Source organism: Neophocaena asiaeorientalis, unplaced genomic scaffold (assembly GCF_003031525.2).
Source record: "Neophocaena asiaeorientalis asiaeorientalis breed wild unplaced genomic scaffold, Neophocaena_asiaeorientalis_V1.1 scaffold138, whole genome shotgun sequence".
Taxonomy (NCBI): Eukaryota; Metazoa; Chordata; class Mammalia; order Artiodactyla; family Phocoenidae; genus Neophocaena; species Neophocaena asiaeorientalis.
The window spans coordinates 5,358,957-5,378,795 of NW_020172632.1; the positions used below are offsets into that span (position 1 = coordinate 5,358,957).

The 19,839-nt window shown below is 38.2% G+C and overlaps 1 protein-coding gene across 1 annotated transcript in view; it reads left to right on the forward strand.

Annotated features, from left to right (window-relative positions):
* Positions 1–19,839, forward strand: part of ZYG11A (zyg-11 family member A, cell cycle regulator) — a 58,564-nt gene that overhangs the window by 14,292 nt on the left and 24,433 nt on the right. Inside the window, exons 2-3 of the mRNA XM_024739316.1 lie at positions 797–962; positions 13,367–14,118. Of these exons, the coding sequence (XP_024595084.1) occupies positions 797–962; positions 13,367–14,118 (918 nt within the window). The remainder of the gene's footprint in view (positions 1–796; positions 963–13,366; positions 14,119–19,839) is intronic.

Below are 19,839 nucleotides of genomic sequence, written 5' to 3' on the forward strand. Positions count from 1 at the left end.
TCATTCAATAAATATTTGTTGAATGAATGACCATGTGATTTCTGCTTGATTAGTCCCTTATGTTGTATGAAATTGTCAGATTTATTGGATGTATTCCACACTAAACTGTTAGCTCCAAAAGGATTAGAGCTATATCTTAAGACCAGGGATCGAACCCAGGGCCCCTGCATTGGGAGCATGGAGTCCCTAGCCACTGGACCACCAGGAAGTCCCTCAAATATTTGTAGAATGAACAAATGCTAGTCTCTTAGAGAAGGTGTCTTACATCTGTTAGTTCTAATTCTTCTACAACCTCCTGGGTATAGCAACCTTTTACAGTGTGAACACTTATGAGGGTGGGAATAGGCAGGCCTTCTTATCCTCTGGCATGTAGTAATCATTCAATAAATATTTGTTGAATGAATGACCATGTGATTTCTGCTTGATTAGTCCCTTATGTTGTATGAAATTGTCAGATTTATTGGATGTATTCCACACTAAACTGTTAGCTCCAAAAGGATTAGAGCTATATCTTACTCATCCCTGTATTTTCAGTGGCTGGCACAGAACAGGAGATAAGTGAAGGGTTGAGAGAACTTAATTTTTTTTAAAGATACAACAGAAACTACAACAGATAGAAGTCTTCCATTCAGTTAATAGTTGGAATAAGGTAGTTTCATTACATATAAATCATTAGAGTGAGGAAAATGTATCTTAAGATATCCTCATTAAGTAGTTTGATGTATGGCATGACCACTTTTAGGTTGTATTTTTATAGATGTGTTCTAACAAATTTCTTTGGGGATTTGTTTGCTAGGAGGAGGCGTCTCCCTACTCTTTGGTCAACATCTGCCTGAACGTCCTGGTTGCTAACCTGGAGAAATTGTGTTCTGAAAGATCTGATGGAACACTTTGTCTTCCGGAGCATTGGAGTTTCCCTCAGGAATTAGCTGATCAATTCGTTGGGGTCATGACTTGGCAAGGTAATGATAAGGCACCTTTATAGTGTACTTTTATAGCACTTTACTATTTGAAAAGCACTTTCACATATAATTCCTGTTTTGCTCCTCACAACAACCCGTGAGAAATATAGAAGTTATTCCCTTTTTATTTGTGTGGAGGTTGATTCTCCGAATCTTTCTGGGATCCCTTGATGCAAATTGTCTTGCATCTAGGCTTGCCCTGCTGTTGCTATAGTCTCATCTCCCATTCTTTTCTTTGTGAATATGAACCTTTAAATTTTTTTCCTTTACTTCCTATGGTAGTGGGGCTTTCAAAGAGCTATGTTTAATTTGCGATGTTACAGTTTTTTCTTAATGAAAAATTTTGGGGGGTAACACATTAGTGAGATAAAATTCATGTACTGTATAATTCATCCATTTAAAGTATACAATTCAGTTTTTTTTTAATTTTTTTAGTATATTCACAGATTTGTGCAGCCGTCATCACAGTCAATTTTCATCACCTTAAAAAAAATCTCCTTATCCATTCCACCCTAATTTTAAGCAGTCATAATCTACTTTCTACCTGTACGGATTTGCCTTTTCTGAACATTTAATATAAATGGAATCATTCAACATGTGGCCTCTTGTGTCTGGCTTCTTTCACTCAACATAGTATTGTCAAGGTTCATCCATGTTGTAACATCAATCACGACTGAATTTTTATGGCTGCATAATATTCCACTGTATTGATATACCCCTTTTTATTCATTTCTCAGTTGATGAACATTGGGTTGTTTTTACATTTTGGCTATTATAAATAATGCTACTATAAACATTAGTGTACACAATTGTGTGTGGGCATATGTTTTTATTACTTTTGGGTGTATACCCAGGAGTGGAATTGCTGGATTAGTTGCTGGATAAAATGGAAATGCTGGGTTTGGGTGTATACCCAGGAGTGGAATTGCTGTGTTTAACTTTCTGAGGAACTTCCAAACTCTTTTCCAAAGTGGCTGCACCGTTTTATGTTCCCACCAGCAGTGTTACAAGAGTTCAGATTTCTCCACATCCTCACCAAAACTTGTTATCTGACTTTTTGATAGCCATCCTGGTGGATGTGAAGTGGCATCTATTGTGATTTTGATTTGCATTTCCCTAGTGACTAATTATATTGAGGATTTTTTCATGTCCTTGATGGCCGTTTGTTTATTCTCTTTGGAGAAGGCTCTATTCAGATTTTTTGCCTATTTCTTATTAGGTTATTTGTCTTTTATTATTGAGTTGTAAGATATGTCCCTCATCAAACATGGTTTGCAGTTATTTTCTCCCATTCTATAGATTGTCTTTTCACTTTGTTGATAGTGTCCTTTTACTCACAAAACTTTTTAATTTTGATGAAGTCCAATTTATCTTTTGTTGCTTATGCTTTTGGTATCATATCTAAGAATCCGCTGCCAAAGCCATTGCGAAGTCCTAAAGATTTTACACCTATATTTTCTTTTAAGAGTTTCATTGCTTTCACTCTTATGTTTAGTACTTTGGTCCATTTTGAAATAATTTTTGGCGTGAGGTGTAAGGGTCCAGCTTCATTATTTTGCATGTGGCTATACAGTTGTCCCAGCACTATTTGTTAAAAAGGCTGTTCTTTTTTTGTGTTGAATAGTCTTGGCATCCTTGTTGAAAATCAGTTGACCATTGATGTATGGGTTTATTTTTGTACTCTCAATTCTATTCCATTGATCGATGTGTCTATCCTTATGTCAGTACCAAGTAGCTTGATTACTGTTTGCTTTGTAGTGAGTTTTGAAATTGTTAAGTGTGTCTTCCAACTTCGTTCACCTTTTTCAGGATTGTTTTGGTTATTCTGGGTTCCTGATATTTCCATGTGAATTTGAGAATTGACTTGTTAATTTCTACAAACAGTCCAGCTGGGATTTGAATAGGAATTGCATCAAATATGTATTATCAATTTGGGGATTATTTCCATCCTAACAGCATTGAGTCTTCTGATCCATGAATATGATGTCTTTCTATTTATTTAGATCATCTTTAGTTATTTTCACCAATGTTTTACCATCTTAACAATCTGAAATCCTTAATACATGAGCATGGGAGAGCTTTCTATTTATTTAAAATAGATCTTTAATTTATTTCAACAATGTTTTCTAATTTATGGGTATAAGTTTACATCTTTGTTAAATTTATTTCTAAGTATTTTATTCTTGATGCAGTTACACAATTGCTTTCTTAATTTCATTTTTGGATTGTTCATTTTTAGTGTACAGAAATACAATTGATTTTTTAAAATTATTTAAAAAATTTTTATTAGGCTGTGCCGTGCGGCATGTAGGATCTTAGTTCCCCATCCAGGGATCAAACCCGTGCCCCCTGCGTTGAAAGCATGGAGTCTTAACCTCTGGACCACCAGGGAAGTCCCTACAATTGATTTTTTTATGTTAATCATATACCCTGGAAACTTGCTGAATTGATTTATGTGTTCTAATAGTTTAAAGGATTTCTTAGAATTTTCTGTATACAAGATCATGTCATCTGCAAATGGAAATGGTTTTACTTCTTCCTTTCCAATTTGGATGCCTTTTATTTGATTTTCTTGTCCAACTTTCCTGACTAGAACCTCCAATACAAAGTTGGAGTATTGAAACATTCACCCTTTTCTTTTCCTGATCTTAGGGGGAAAGCATCTAGTCTTTTACCATTAAGAGTGATTTTAGCTTTGGGTTTTTTGTAATTGCCCTTAACAGGCTGAGGAGGTTCCCTTCTATTTTAGTTTGTTGAATGTGTTCATCAGGAAGAGGGTGTTGGCTTTTTCTGCATTTGTTGAAATGTTCACGTGGGTTTTGTTTTTTATTCTTTTAATGTGGTGTATTACATTCATTTGCTTTTGGATGTTAATCCATGCTTTTCTAGGATAAATCCCACTTGGTCACATTGTATAAATCTTTTTGTTTATTACTAGATTCAGTTTGCTGGTAATTTGATGAAGATTTTTGCATCCATAATTTAAAAGGATTTTGGTCTGTGATATTCTGTTCTTGTGATGTCTTTATATGGATTTTTGGCATCAGGATAAAACTGGCCTCAATGAATTGGGAGGTGTTCTCTTTTTTTTTTTAGAGGAGTTTGTGAAGAATTGGTATGTATTCTTCTTTAAATGTTTGGTAGAATTCAACAGTGAAGCCCTCTTGGCCTCTTAATGTGGATAGTTTTTTGATGATGAATTCAATCTATTTACTTGTTATAGGTCTATTCATATTGTCTGTTTCTTCTTCAGTAGCTTTGGTAGTTTGTGTTATTCTGTGAACTAATCCATTTCATTTAAATTATCTGATTTATCAGCATACAGTCTGTTCATGATATTTCTTTACAATTCATTTTATTTCTGCAAGGTCAGTAGTTCTGTCCCTTTCAATTCTCATTCTAGAAATTTGAGTTCTCTTTTTCTTGGTCAGTAGGGCTAAGTTTTGTCAATTTTGTTGATCTTTTCAAAAACCATCTTTTGATTTCATTGATTTTTTTTTTTTACTTTCTTTTCTGTCCTCCATTTCATTAATTCACATTATAATTTTTGTTATTTCCTTCCTCCTGCTCATTTTGTGTTTGGTTTGCTTTTCTTTTTCCTGTGTCTTAAGGTAGACATTTAGGTTATTGATTTGAGAGCTTCTTTTTTAAATATATGCAATTAGAGCTATAAATTTCCTTCAAGCACTGCTTTAGCTGCATTCTGTAAGTTTTTGTATGTTGTGTTTATTTTTCATTCATCTCAAATTATTTTCTGATTTTTCCCTTTTGATTTCTTCTTTGACCCACTGGGTTTTAAGGAATATATTGTTTAATTTCCAAATACTTTTGAATTTCCAGATTTCTTTGTTATTGATTTTTAAATTCATTTAACTGTACTTTGAGAACATACTTTGTTTTATTTCAGTTTTAAAAAATTTATTGAGGGCTTCCTTGGTGGCACAGTGGTTGAGAGTCCGCCGCAGGGGACACGGGTTCATGCCCTGGTCTGGGAGGATCCCACATGCTGCGGAGCAGCTGGGCCCGTGAGCCATGGCCGCTGAGCCTGCGCGTCTGGAGCCTGTGCTCTGCAACGGGAGGGGCCACAACAGTTGATTTTGCCCGCGTACCACAAAAAAAAATAATAAATAAATAAATAAAATAAAATTTATTGAGATTTGTTTTTTGGCCCAATATATGCTCTATTTTGGAGAATGTTCCAAGTGCATTTGAGAAGAATATATATTCTGCCATTATTGGGTGAGTTGTTCTGTAGATTTCTGTTAGATCTAGTTGGTTTATAATTGTTTTAATCTTCTATTTCACTGTCAATCTTTTGTAGTTTTTCTGTATAGAAAATAGTTTTTTAATCCTTTTTGTTGTTCATGCTAAATAGGATATACATGTACTTTTAAAATACATTGTTGGGACTTCCCTGGTGGCACGGTGGTTAAGAATCTGTCTGCCAATGCAGGGGACACGGGTTCAAGCCCTGGTCTGGGAAGATCCCACATGCCACGGAACAGCTAAGCCTGTGCGCTACAACTACTGAGCCTGTGCTCTAGAGCCCATGAGCCACAACTACTTAGCCTTCTTGCCACAACTAATGAAGCCTGCGTGCCTAGAGCCTGTGCTCTGCAACAAGAGAAGCCACTGCAATGAGAAGCCCGCATACTGCAACGAAGAGCAGCCTCTGCTCGCTGCAACTAGAGAAATCCCGTGTGCAGCAACGAAGACCCAATGCAGCCCCCCCCACCCCAAGAAAAAAATACATTGTTGAATTTGATTTGCTAATATTTTGTTGAGGTTTTTTTGTTGTTGAGGATTTTTGCATCTGTGTTCATGAGAGATATTGGTCTATAGTTTTCTTTCATAGTAGCTCTGTGGTTTGTTTTTTATTTTTATTTTATTTTTTATTTATTTGGTTGCACCAGGTCTTAGTTGCGGCAGGCAGGCTCCTTAGTTGCAGCATGCAGGCTCCTTAGTTGTGGCTTGCAAACTCTTAGTTGCAGCATGCATGTGGGATCTAGTCCCCTGACCAGGGATTGAACCTGGGCCCCCTGCATTGGGAGTGTGGAGTCTTATCCACTGTTCCACCAGGAAAGTCCCAGGTGCTCTGTGGTTCTGGTGTTAGGGTAATGCTGGCCTCAAAGAATGAGTTAGGAGGTATCCACTGTGCTACTATGCTCTGAAAGAAATTGTAGAGAACTGGTACAATTTCTTCCTTAAATGTCTGGTAGAATTCACCGGTGAACCTATCCAGGTGCTTTTTGTTTTGGAAGGTTATTAATTATTGATTCAATTTCTTTAATAGATACAGATCCATTCACATTGTCTATTTCTTTTTGTGTGAGTTTTGGTAGATTGTGCCTTTCAAGGATTTGGTCCATTTAATTTAGGTTATCAAACTTGTGGGCATAGAGCTGTTCATAGTATTCCTTTCATATCCTTCTTTTAAAAAATTAATAAATTTATTTATTTTTGGCTGCATTGGGTCTTCGTTGTGGTGCACGGGCTTCTCATTGCAGTGGTGTCTCTTGCTGCGGAGCATGGGCTCCAAGCGTGCAGGCTTCAATAGCTGTGGCATGCGGGCTCAGTAGTTTTGGCTCATGGGCTCTAGAGTGCAAGCTCAGTAGTTGTGGCGCATGGGCTCAGTAGTTGAGGCACGCGGGCCCTAGAGTGCAGGCTTAGTAGTTGTGGTGCACAGGCTTAGCTGCTCCGCGGCATGTGGGATCTTCCCAGGCCAGGGCTCAAACCCATGTCCCCTGCATTGGCAGGCGGCTTTTCAACCACTGCACCACCAGGGAAGCCCATCATATCCTCTTTTTTGTGGTACGCAGGCCTCTCACTGTTGTGGCCTCTCCCCTTGCGGAGTACAGGCTCCAGACGCACAGGCTCAGCGGCCATGGCTCACGGGCCCAGCCGCTCCGCAGCATGTGGGATCTTCCTGGACCAGGGCACGAACCCGTGTCCCCTGCATCGGCAGGTGGACTCTCAACCACTGCACCACCAGGGAAGCCCCATCATATCCTTTTAATGTCCATGAGATCTGTAGTGATGTCCTTTCTCTCATTTCTGATATTAGTAATTTGTCTCTTTTAGTCTGGCTAGAGTCTTACTGATTTTATTGGTCTTGTCAAAGAACCAGCTTATGGTTTTATTGATTTTCCTTTATTGATCTGAGGTAATGTTGGTTTGTAACATTATTAGTTTTACATGTACAGAATATATTTCTCCTTCTGTATAGAAATACGGTGTACCCACCACCAAAAATTTAGTTTCCTCTGTCACCATACAGTTGATCCCCTTTACCTGTTTTGCCCTCCCCTCCACTTCTTCCTGTCTGATAAACACTACTCTGTTTTTTCTATCTACATGTTTCTGTTTGGTTTAGTTTTTCATATTTTGTTTGTTTATATTCCACATAAGAGTGAAATTATGTAGTATTTGTCTTTCTCTGACTAATTTCACTGAGCATAATACCGTCAAGGTCCATCCATGTTGTCAGAAATGCTAAGATTTCATTTTTTTTAATGGCTGAGTAGTATTCTATTGTACATATTCCGCATCTTCTTTATCCATTCATCTGTTGATGGGCACTTAGATTGTTTCCATGTCTTTGTTATTGTAAACAATGCTGCAGTGACCATAGGGGTGCATGTATCTTTTTGAATTAATGTTTTTTTTATTCTTTGGATAACTACCCAGAAGTGGGATAGCTAGATTATATGGCAGTTCTATTTGTAATTTTGTGGGACTCTCCATACTGTTTTCCATAGTGACTGCACCAATCTACATTCCCACTAACAGTATATGAGGGTTCCCACGTCCTTGCCAGTACTTACTTCTTGCCATTTTGATAATAGGGTTTTTTTGGTACATCATTCATCCTCTTTATTTTTTTAATTTTCAAATTTGTATATAATTTTTAAAGGTTATAGTCCATTTACAGTTATTACAGAATATTGGCTATATTTACTGTGTTGTACAGTACATCTTTGTAGCCTTTCTTACACCAGTAGTTTGTACTTCCCAGTCCCCTACCTCTATTATTGCCCACATACACACACTGGTAATCACTAGTTTCTTCTCTATATCTGTGTGTCGTCTTCTTTTCTGTTATATTCACTAGTTTGTTGTATTTTTTTTAAGTTCCACATATAAGTGATATCATACAGTATTTGTCTTTCTTTGTCTGACTTATTTCACTTAGCATCATGCTTTCTGAATCCATCCATGTTGCTGCAAATGGGCAAATTTTGTTCTCTTTTATGGCTGAGTATTATTCCATTTTATATAAATATATAAAATATATAAATATAAAAATTATATATAAAAATGTAATATAAATGTAAATGTTATACACACACACACACATACACACACACCTTCTTTATCCATTCATCTTTATGTATGTTCCTGTTGCCATTTTCTTAATTATTTTGGGTTTGTTTTTGTAGGTCTTTTTCTCTTGTGTTTCCCACCTAGAGAAGTTCATTTAACATTTGTTGTAAGGCTGGTATCCATTCATCTGTTGATGGACACTTTGGTTGCTTCCATGTCTTTTTTTTTTTTTTAATTTAATTTATTTATTTTTGGCTGTGTTGGGTGTTCATTGCTGCGCGCAGGCTTTCTCTGGTTGCATAGAGCAGGAGCTACTCTTTGTTGCAGTGCATGGGCTTCCCATTGTGGTGGCTTCTCGTTGTGGAGCACAGGCTCTAGGTGCGTGGGCTTCAGTAGTTGTGGCTCGTGGTCTCTAGAGTGAAGACTCAGTCGTTGTGCTGCATGGGCTTAGTTGCTCCACAGCATGTGAGATCTTCCTGGACCAGGGCTCGAACCCATGTCCCCTGCATTGGCAGGCGGATTCTTCACCACTGCACCACCAGGGAAGCCCTGCTTCTGTATCTTGGTAGTTGTAAATAGTGCTGCTATGAACATTGGGATGTATGTATCTTTTCAGATTAGTGTTGTCATTTTTTCTTCGGATATATACCCAGGAGTGGAATTGCTGGTCATATGGTAGTTCAGTTTTTTTGAGAAACCTCCATGATGTTTTCCACAGTAGCTGTACCAATTTACATTCCCACCCAACAGCTTATGAGGGTTCCCTTTTCTTCACATTCTTGCCAACATTTGTTATTTGTGTTCTTTTTGATGATAGCCATTCTGATAGGTATGAGGTGACATCTCATTGTGGTTTTGATTTGCATTTCCCTGGTGATTAGGGATGTTGAGCATCTTTTCATATGCCTGTTGGGCATATGCATGTCTTTGGAGAAATGTCTTTTCAGGTCTTTGCCCATTTTTAAATCGAGTTGTTTGTTTTTTTGATATTGAGTTATATGAGCTGTTTATATGTGCATTGTGGATGGATGTTTTATTGGTTGTAGATTGAAGGGGAGAGACCACGGTAGTGTTTCACTCTGCCATGTTGCTGATGTTACTCCCTCTGCTCTTATTTCTTTTTTTCTGCTTACTTTGAATTTAATTTGCTCTTCTTTTTCTAGTTTCCTCAAATGGGAACTTAGATTATTGATTTTAGATCTTTCTTTTCTAATATATACATTCAGGGCTATAACTTTCCCTCTAAGCACTGCCTTTGCTGCATCCCATAGATTTTGATAAGTTGTGTTTTCATTTTCATTTAATTCAAAATATTTTTCAGTTTCTCTTCACATTTTTTCTTTGACTCATGTTATTTAGAAGTGTGTTGTTTAATCTCCATGTATTTTGGGATTTTCCAGTTATTTTCTTTTTTTTTTTTAAAGAAACTGGTCATTTGTTTTGTAAAGTGTCCTACAATCTGGACTTTACCATTGTTTGACTGCAATGATTTGACATGTTTCTCTAATCCTTGTAATTCCTATAAATTGGAAATTAGAGGTAGAGGCTTGATCAGATTCAGGTTTGATGTTTGGTAGTGCCCTGTCCTTCTTAAGGGTGTTAATAAAGTCTGATTGCCTGGTTGTTTTTCACTTTTGGTGGCCATAGATGATTGTTACCTTCCTAGATTTATTAAATCATCAGGGGTTCTTGTATGTATGACAATGTTTATTACTCTCAACTTCCCTGGCTTAGAGTACTTTGTTTTTTAATTTTATCCTTGGTTACTATTCCACAATTTTGTTTGTATGCCTCTGTTTCTCCGTATATATGTTAAATGTTTTATGTTCCTCAAGTGTCTGTCTTGGGTACCCTTCTCACTTTGTACACTACCTGGGTAATTTTGTTTGGTTTAGCTACCACTTCTACTTGAATTTCCCAGAGTTTCCAGTGCAGGTCTTTATTCTAAGCTCCAGAACCACATATCCAGGATACCTCTTACATATCTTATAACTCTTCTCTGGGCTGCTGAATCATCATATTCTTTTGGTTTTCTTCTACCTCAGTGGCTGCTGCTTATCTGTCTGCTCATCTAGCTTCCCTTGAAGGGTAGTACAGAAAGGGTAAGAGTTCTGGCTTTGGTGCCAGACTCTTTGGGTTTGCCACCATTTCCATGGGCCAGTTACTTAAGTTCCTTATGCCTCATCTCATCTGTAAAGTATGACTAATAATAATACATACTTCATTGGGTTTTATGAGGATTCAGGGAGTTAGTATATCTAAAATGTTCAGAACATTCAAAAACGGTTAGTTATTATCATGGCTATTATTCCTCATTCTGCTATTTGATCTTAAATGTAGATGCTTTTTGGTACTTGATCCTTGTTCCTTTTCGTCTTACATTCTCATGTCATCCATTCCCATGGTTTTAAATACTGTCTCTATGCTGTTTAATTCCAAATGTTTATGCTTCAGTCTTTTAGATTTAAAATATGTAGAACTGAGAAGACCTTGGCTGATCTTATGGGAAGTCCTGAAGGTGGAATAACTACTCAGATCTGTGTTGCATTAGGGCGTGAGGGCTGGATCTTTATACCTCCCAACACAGTCTTGGGATATGGGTTTCCATGGGAAAGTGGTATGACCATGGGTGAAGCAGTTCTTTTCAGCTGATGCAGTCCCCATAGATGAGGGCTGTCAGTTGGTGGCATTCCCAGCAGCTCAAATAGTAAGTCCTTTATCTCTAAATGTGATCTGGTGTCACATCACAGCATCTGCTACACTGCCATTTCCTCCCATCTCAAAATCTTCCTAGTTGTTCAGTGACTTAGGAGTCATTTTTCATTCCTCCTCCCTCTACCCTTGATTCTGTTGACACATTTTCTGTCTTCAAAATACCTATCTCAAACGTTCTTTTCCTCCTAGCCCCTGTCATTGACACCTTTCTCTTGCTTCTCCCCTGGTCTCCCAAATGGTTTCCTTACCTCCAATTCTGCCCCTCGCCAAGCTCTGCCACACGGCAGAGAGCAGTCCTCTTATGCCTTAATCAGATCTGTCTACACCTCTGCCATTCTTTAAAGGCTTCTCCTTGTACTTAGGAGAAAATGCCAATTATTTACCCTGGCCTGTAAGGTCTGACTCTTGCCTCTGTCTCTAACCTGTCAGATGCTGGTATCCCCTTCACCAACTATGCTTCAGCCACACTGCTTTTCTCTCATTTCACAGAAAAAGCCAAGCTCTTTCCTATATCAGGTCTTTAGCTCCTCGTGTCTGGAATGACAGCTGCCTTTGCTTTTCATATCCTTTTGGCCTCAGCTTAAATGTTGCCTCCTCATACCTCACCGAGAGACAGAAGATTCTTGTCCTCCTCCTCCTTTTCCCCACCCCTATATTATATTCTTGTCTTGTTTGTTTCCTTTAGAACACTGACTACATTTTTTTTTTTTTTTTTTTTGCGGTACGCGGGCCTCTCGCTGCTGTGGCCCCTCCCGTTGCGGAGCACAGGCTCCGGACGCGCAGGCCCAGCGGCCATGGCTCACGGGCCCAGCCGCTCCGCGGCATGTGGGATCTTCCCAGACCAGGGAACGAACCCGTGTCCCCCGCATCGGCAGGCGGACTCCCAACCACTGCGCCACCAGGGAAGCCCTACATTTTTAATGTTAGTAGTATTCTGCTTGTTTTATATTCTTTTGTATCTGTGTTCTCCTTCTAGGATGTAAATAAACCCCAAGATGGCAGGAGCCATGTCTGTCTCATTCACCATCCTCAGCATGTAGCATAGCACTTTGTATACCTTGAGCACTTGATATTTGTTGAATAAATGTAATAAGTTCCTTCTCAAAGCCTTGAATATTGGGGTTTCCTTTTTCCTATCTTAGTAGCACAGCCCAACTCAAACTGGGAACTTGTGAACCATCTTATACACCTTTTTCCTCAGTTCTTTCCCCTAGTCCATTCAGCTACCATGTTCTGTCAGTTTAAACTTTCATTTCTCATCATTAAAATCATTAATAAACTCTTGCCCCATCTCACTCCCATCAAATACCATCCTAATTCTTGTTACATTATCACATAATTGGTCTTTCTAAAAAAATAATGATGACCATTCATTTTTTTTTTTTGCTTAAAAATTTTGAGTTGTTCATTATTGTTTATAGGGTAAATGTCTGAGTTACCTACTTTGTTTACAGGCCCCATCTGCGTTTTACCTCCCTCTCCATTTTCATTTCCAGCCATGCTTCCCCTTGTACGCTATGGGCCAGTAGCACTGATCTACTTAGGGTCATTCTGAAAAATCTGTTGTTCTGTGCCTCCATGTCTTTGGTATGTTCTTCCACCCTTCACCTTCACCCTGGGAAACTGATATTCCATCTTAAAAACCTTCCTCGATGTTAACCTCATTTGTATTAATTCAGTACCTGGTATGAATCACCATTCGATGTAATACATTATTATAATAATTTATTTGCCTGACATGCTTCCTAGACTGAATTCTTTATGGTCACAGGTGTCTAATTACCTTGTGAGCCTATTACTTAACATGGGATCTCACACATAGAAGATGCTTAGTAAATTGTTTCTAAATGAAATCTAGTGTAACCCACTCATTTTACAGATGAGGAGAATGAGGCCTAGAGAGGTAAGTGACTTACCAAAGGCTGTGCACTAATTTGGTTAAAAGTAGTCATTAGTGCTGTTTTCATATTATATACCCTATACTTACCTACCTTTTTTATTTTGTTCTTTTTTTTCTGTGAACAAGGTTGCTGTGGTTAAAACTGTGGGATGTGGAGTCAAACTGGTTTTGATTCTTGATTCTGCCACACATTTTGACCTTGAGCAAGTTACTTAACCTCTTTAAGCTCGAGTTTCCTCGGCTATAAGATGGTAATAATCATAGTTCTGTCATGGTGTTATTGTAAAGAGTAAATGAGATGATTTGAGTAAAGGGTTTAGAGCAGTGCTTGGCACAGAGTGAGCAGTAAATGTAGGTCATAATTGTTGTTATTATTAGCATCTGTCAGAGTTCTTTGGCCATAACACCTCCTGGAAAAGGCATGAGATTTAGTTGTTATTACAAGCTGGTTCTGGTTCTCTTATAGGCAAGCTGACTGATAGAACGGCAAGCATTTTCCGAGGCAACCAAATGAAACTGAAGCTGGTCAGTATTCAAAAAGCTAAAATATCTACAGCTGCATTCACACAAGCCTTCTGCCATCACAGACTCATTGAACTGGATGCTACTGCCGTACACACTGACCTCTCAATTCCAGACATCCTACGTGGACTCTGCAGCAATAGCTGGATCCAGCAAAACCTCCGCTGTCTCCTGTTGGACTCAGCAAGCATCCCTCGCAATTCAAGACTGTTGTTCTTCGGTCAGCTCACCGGTCTTCGCATCTTAAGTGTTTTCAGTGTTTGTTTTCATAGTGAAGACCTGGCTAATGTTTCTCAGTTACCCAGACTGGAAAGCTTGGATATCTCCAATACTCTGGTCACTGACATCTCTGCGCTCCTCACCTGTAAGGATCGACTCAGATCTCTCACAATGCACTATCTAAAATGCCTGACCATGACCAAACCACAGATTCTCGCAGTCATTAGAGAACTTAAATGTCTGCTTCACCTTGATATTTCTGATCACAGGCAACTCAAGTCAGATCTAGCTTTTCATTTGCTACAGCAGAAGGATATTCTGCCTAACATCGTGTCACTGGACATTTCTGGGGGCAGTTGCATCACTGATGAAGCTGTAGAACTGTTTATACAGCAGCGGCCTGCGATGCAATTTGTGGGACTGTTGGCTACGGATGCTGGTTATTCTGAATTCTTTGCTACGGCGCAAGACTTGAGGGTTTGTTCTTTACTGAAATAAGTTTGTTTCGTTTGTTCAAAACATTTTAAAGTTTTTGTTGTATATCAGAATCTGTACTAGGCATTAGGGTTACAAAGTCAGATTAAAAAATTCTTAAGGAGCTTAATTAAGAATTATTGCGTAGCTACTGTGTGGTAGGTTGTGAAAATATAACCTTAAACAAGATACAGTCCTAGCCTCCACGTCTTCGAGTCTGGTTTGATAATGATAAGCAGAACCATTTATACATTACCTCTTATGTGCCAGATGTCATGCACATTGTTTTTTATGGATGAGGAAATGGAAGCTCAGGGAAGTTAAGCTCCTTATCCACAGTCATAGAAGTATTAAATGATAGAGCTGAGACTTGTTTCCTGGTTTTTGTGACTCTAAAACTAGTGTTTTCACCTCTAGTAACAGCTAAATATAATGAATAAGGCAGGTGATCAATATGCCTAACACCATTTTTGGTGAAGGTATGACAAAAAGCAATTTTTAAAAGAGTCTTAAGAAAAAAAGCATTGAACACTGCTGGAATATGTTTATAGCCTCTCATGGTGCTGTTTTTAAAGCAGCATATATTTAAATATTTATGTCCTAGAATATTTCTCTTTTAAAACAGTGGCTTTCTACCTCAGTTGTACATTATAAACACTTTGGAAGCTTTAAAATACACTGATGCTTGTGTCCCATTCCCCAGAGACTCTGATTTAATTGGTCTGGGACTTGTTCTGGGCATCAGGATTTTGAAAGCTTGCACGTAATTCTAGTGTGCAGCCAGGGTTCAGAACCAACACTTTAAAAGAACCCCTTAAAAAGAATAATTATACCTTATGTAATTTTTCCCAGGGTGAGAGAGAAAAGTGATTTACAGTCATTAGTTGTTTTCACAATTTTATTCTTTTGATTTGAAAATGGCAATTGTTGTATTTTAAAGTCCTTTTAATTTTCTGGCTTGTTAATGAAGGTGGAAGCCATCAGTTACATCATTAGGCTACAAATAGATAATTTGAACTTGCAAATTAAATGTGTATAGTAGAGATGTTTACCACGAATGAACACCTAGGCCAGTTTCAGATTAATGGCATTTAGTGTCACAATGATCAAAAGACCACAGTGATTAAAAAGAATGGATTTTAACACATCAACTCCTGATATATACAGTAATATTGGACAAGTGCTAGAATATTCTGTAGGCAGATTATGCATGTAGGTAAGATACTGTCAAAGTGGGTACACCAAAAGAAAATGAGAGGAGTTTTCTTTCAGTAAACTTTATCTGGTATACATGAAAGTTTAGTTTATTTTGAAAATGTTAAATTATGCCTTATATACAGTGTTGGATATTGTGGGGATGGAGAGGAGAGACCATAATCTTCCTAGTACTAAGAAACTCTAAAGATCTTAACCTAGACTTACATGGAGTGTAAGGTATGGTAAGTTTAAAAGGTCTGTTTCAGAAAATCTTATATTTAAGAGAAATATGTATTGCTCGAATCAGATGCAAAATATACTAAGTATTTTTGTTTGGGTTAATCAAAAGTTTGCTTAAATTAAAATGGATAAAATTAAGTGTTAGTGAAAACCTAACAGAACAAGTATGTGTTATTTCCTGCACCCAGTGTTAGAGTGGGCAACATGTACTTAATTGCTTTAAAATGGGTGGAAAGGGCAGCCGCCATTAGTATTAAAAGCCATGTAACATTTTCATTTGCTAAGAAATCCTTGTTGATCCACTGGTGGGGCGTAGCAAGAATCCCTTTTGAGGATTGTTTTGTAATGACATCTATAGGAAGCCCTGGAGAGAGAGGGTGATGCAACAGCTATCTGGTCTTCCGCTTAGCCTTACTATGGCTTATCCTTTGTTTCTCTTTCAGCTCTTACATCTGAATGATCACAAAACTTTAAAAAATTTTAGAATATATCCAGCGTTTAGATTCTTAATAATGTGTAGGTCGTTGGGCAGTTGATCTATGTCTAGTACTTGAAAAGTTATTTTGAAATAATTTTTAACTTTGCAGGTCACTAACTTTAAACATTTTTCCAAATGTGTTTTTTCATATTTTATCTCTACATGCACGTGCACACACACACGCACACACACACGCACAGAGTTTTTTTCTTGAGGGTAGGTTGCATACATCATGCCCCTCTGCTCCTTAACATACTTCGGTTTGTATATCCTAGAGCAAGGATAGTCTCTTGGACTCTTCCGAGAGCAAGGATAGTCTCAAGGATGACCACAGTGCAGCTATCAAATTTCAGGAAATTTAGCATTGACGTAATACTTTTATATAATCTACTATATATATTATCCCAGTAATGCCCTTTATAAAATATTTTTCCTTTTAGTCCAGGATTATTTTTGCATTCAGTTGTCATATTTCTTTATAATTGAAACTAGAAGAGTTCCTTAGTCCTTCCTGTCCTTTGTTACATTGATATTTTTGAAGAATACAGACCAGCGTTGTTTCGTTGGCTTTTTTGAAGAATACTCCTCATTTTGGGTTAGTCTGATGCTTCCTCATAATTACATTCAGGTTCTCCCATCTCTGCCCGGAATACCACATAAGGGATGTTGTGTCCTTCTCAAGCATATTACAACATGAAGCACACAGTGCCCCTCATTAGTGAAGTTACTTTTCATCACTTGGTCAAAGTATTGTTCAGGTACTAGGTAAAATAGCCAGGTGCAGATAAAATATTATCTATATACTGTTGTATTGTTTCTACACTATGTAGGTAATACTATTCCTCTTGAAACGAATAAGCAATATATAAGATATTAGAAGACTATGCCAATATCCTGGTCCTCATCAAACTTTCTGATCTAGATACAGCATCCATTGATGTTTCTTACCTGAACTAATCTTTACTGCAGTGGCTGCAAAGTGGTGATTTTCCAACTCCAGCTCTCCTTTCTACATTTAGCAAGTCTAATGTATCCTCAATGTGGACTCATTGATTCCTGATGTTTTCCATGATTTATAATTCATTACTCTTCTTAATTATTTTGATGCTCAATTTGTCACAGGTTGGCCAATGAGAGCTCCCGTGTCAGTTTTCACATGCCCCCATTTCTGTTGTTGTTATTATTTTGAGTACTTCTTTACTTTCTGGCAAACTAAGATGTTCTGGGCTTCTTACACTTCTCTGTTTTGGCCTTGGAATTAGACATTTCTCCCAGAAGCCCTGGTTCCTTTTAGGAGGAAACCAGTATCTGAGTACTAGATGTGTTTTTAAGCCCTCTCAGCAAACAGAGCCAAGAAATAGATGAAGTAAGTTTAAAAGTGGTACTTCCAAATGACCATCCTCACACTGTTCTTTGCCCTTCCACATTCTGTATTTGTATCTCTCTTTCCCACAGTGAGAACTTTGGCTCTCAAAAGCGTCAGTACGTTTGCTTAATCCTACAACACATATAAAATAGTTGCAGAGTTGCTACACCTATACTACTTGTTTTTTTCTTTTACATTATTTATTTATTTATTCGGTCGCACCGGGTCTTAGTTGCAGCAGGAGGGCTCCTTAGTTGCGGGTCTCGGGCTCCTTAGTTGTGGCATGCGAACTCTTAGTTGCGGCATGCATGTGGGATCTAGTTCCCTGGCCAGGGATTGAACCCGGGACCCCTGCATTGGAGCGCAGAGTCTTAAACACTGCGCCACCAGGTAAGTCCCACACCTATACTACTTTGAAACACAAACCTACTAAAAAAAAGTTGAAGATATGTTTGCAGTTCTTTCTTTTACCTCTTGACTGAGAGTATAGTCAGAGTACTAAGCACATATATTTAGGTTTTTAAATTTCCTTTTCTTACACAATAGGTAGCATAGTATATGTAGTCTACACTTTGCTTTTTTTACTAAGCAGTATGTCTTGGAAATCACCCTGTGTCAGTTCATGTTCCCATTTATTGGGAGGGGATGGTAAAATACATATAACATAAAATTTATCATTTTAATCTTTTTTAAGTGTATAGTTCAGTGGTTTTACATATATTCATAATTTTGTTCAGCCATCACCACCGTTCATCTTCATAGCTCTTTTCATCTTGTAAGGCTGAAATTCTATACCCATTAAACACTAACTCCCATTACCCCTTCTCCCTGGACCCTGATAACTCTCGTTCTACTTTTGTCCCTATGAATTTGACTATTCTAACTACCTCATGTAAGTGGAATCATACAGTGCTTGTCTTTTTGTGACTGGCTCATTTCACTTTGCATAGCATCCTCAGGGTTGTGGCATACTGCCTTTTTCAGGTTGAATAACATCCATTATGTGTTTACCGCATTTTGCTTGTCTGTGTATCATCGATGAACACTTGGGTTGCTTCCATGTTTTGGCTGTGTTGGTAATTGTGAATAATGTTGTTACGAGCATGGGTATACAAATATCTCTTCGAGACCCTGCCTTTTTTTTTTTTTCTGTGCCACACAGCTTGAGGGATCTCAGTTCCAGGGATTGAACCTGGGCCACAGCAGTGAAAGCCCGGAATCCTAACCACTAGGCCACCAGGGAACTCCCAAGACCCTGCTTTTAATTCTTTTGGTATATATCCTGAAGTGGAATTGCTAGATCTTATGGTAATTCTATTAATTTTTTGAGGAACTGCCATACTGTTTTCTACAGCAGCTATACAATTTTACATTCCCACTAACAGTGCACAAATCTTCCATTTTCTTCACATACTTGCCAACATATATTATTTTCTGTTTTTTAATTTAAAATTTTTTATTTTTTAAAGGTTAGCAGAGACATTAAAAAAATTTTTTAACATCTTTATTGGAGTATAATTGCTTTACAATGGTGTGTTAGTTTCTGCTTTATAACAAAGTGAATCAGCTATACATATACATATATCCCCATATTTCCTCCCTCTTGTGTCTCCCTCCCACCCTCCCTATCCCACCCCTCTAGGTGGTCACATAGCACCGAGCTAATCTTCCTGTGTGGTGTGGCTGCTTCCCACTAGCTATCTATTTTACATTTGGTAGTGTATATATGTCCATGCCACTCTCTCACTTCATCCCAGCGTACCCTTCCCCCTCCCCATGTCCTCAAGTCCATTCTCTACATCTGTGTCTTTATTCCTCCTGCCCCTAGGTTCTCCAGAACTTTTTTTTTTTTTTAAGATTCCATATATATGTGTTAGCATACGGTATTTGTTTTTCTCTTTCTGACTTACCTCACTCAGTATGACAGACTTTGGTCCATCTACCTCATTACAAATAACTCAATTTTATTGTTTCTTTTTATGGCTGAGTAATATTGCATTGTGTATACGTACCACATCTTCTTTATCCATTCTTCTGTCGATGGACACTTAGGTTGCTTCCATGTCCTGGCTATTGTAAATAGCAGCAGAGACTTTAAAAAATTTTATTTAAATTTATTTTTGGCTGGGTTGGGTCTTTGTTGCTGCACACAGGCTTCCTCTATTTGTGGCAAGCGGGGGGCTACTCTTTGTTGCGGTGCACAGGCTTCTCACTGCGGTGGCTTCTCTTGTTGTGGAGCACAGGCTCTAGACGTGTGGGCTTCAGTATTTGCAGCACGTGGGCTCAGTAATTGTGGCACGTGGTCCCTAGAGTGTGTGAGCTTCAGTAGTTGTGGTGTGTGGGCTCAGTAGTTGTGGTGTGTGGGCTCAGTAGTTGTGGCATGCGGGCTCTAGGGCACATGGGCTTCAGTAGTTGTGGCTCGTGGGCTCTAGAGCGCAGGCTC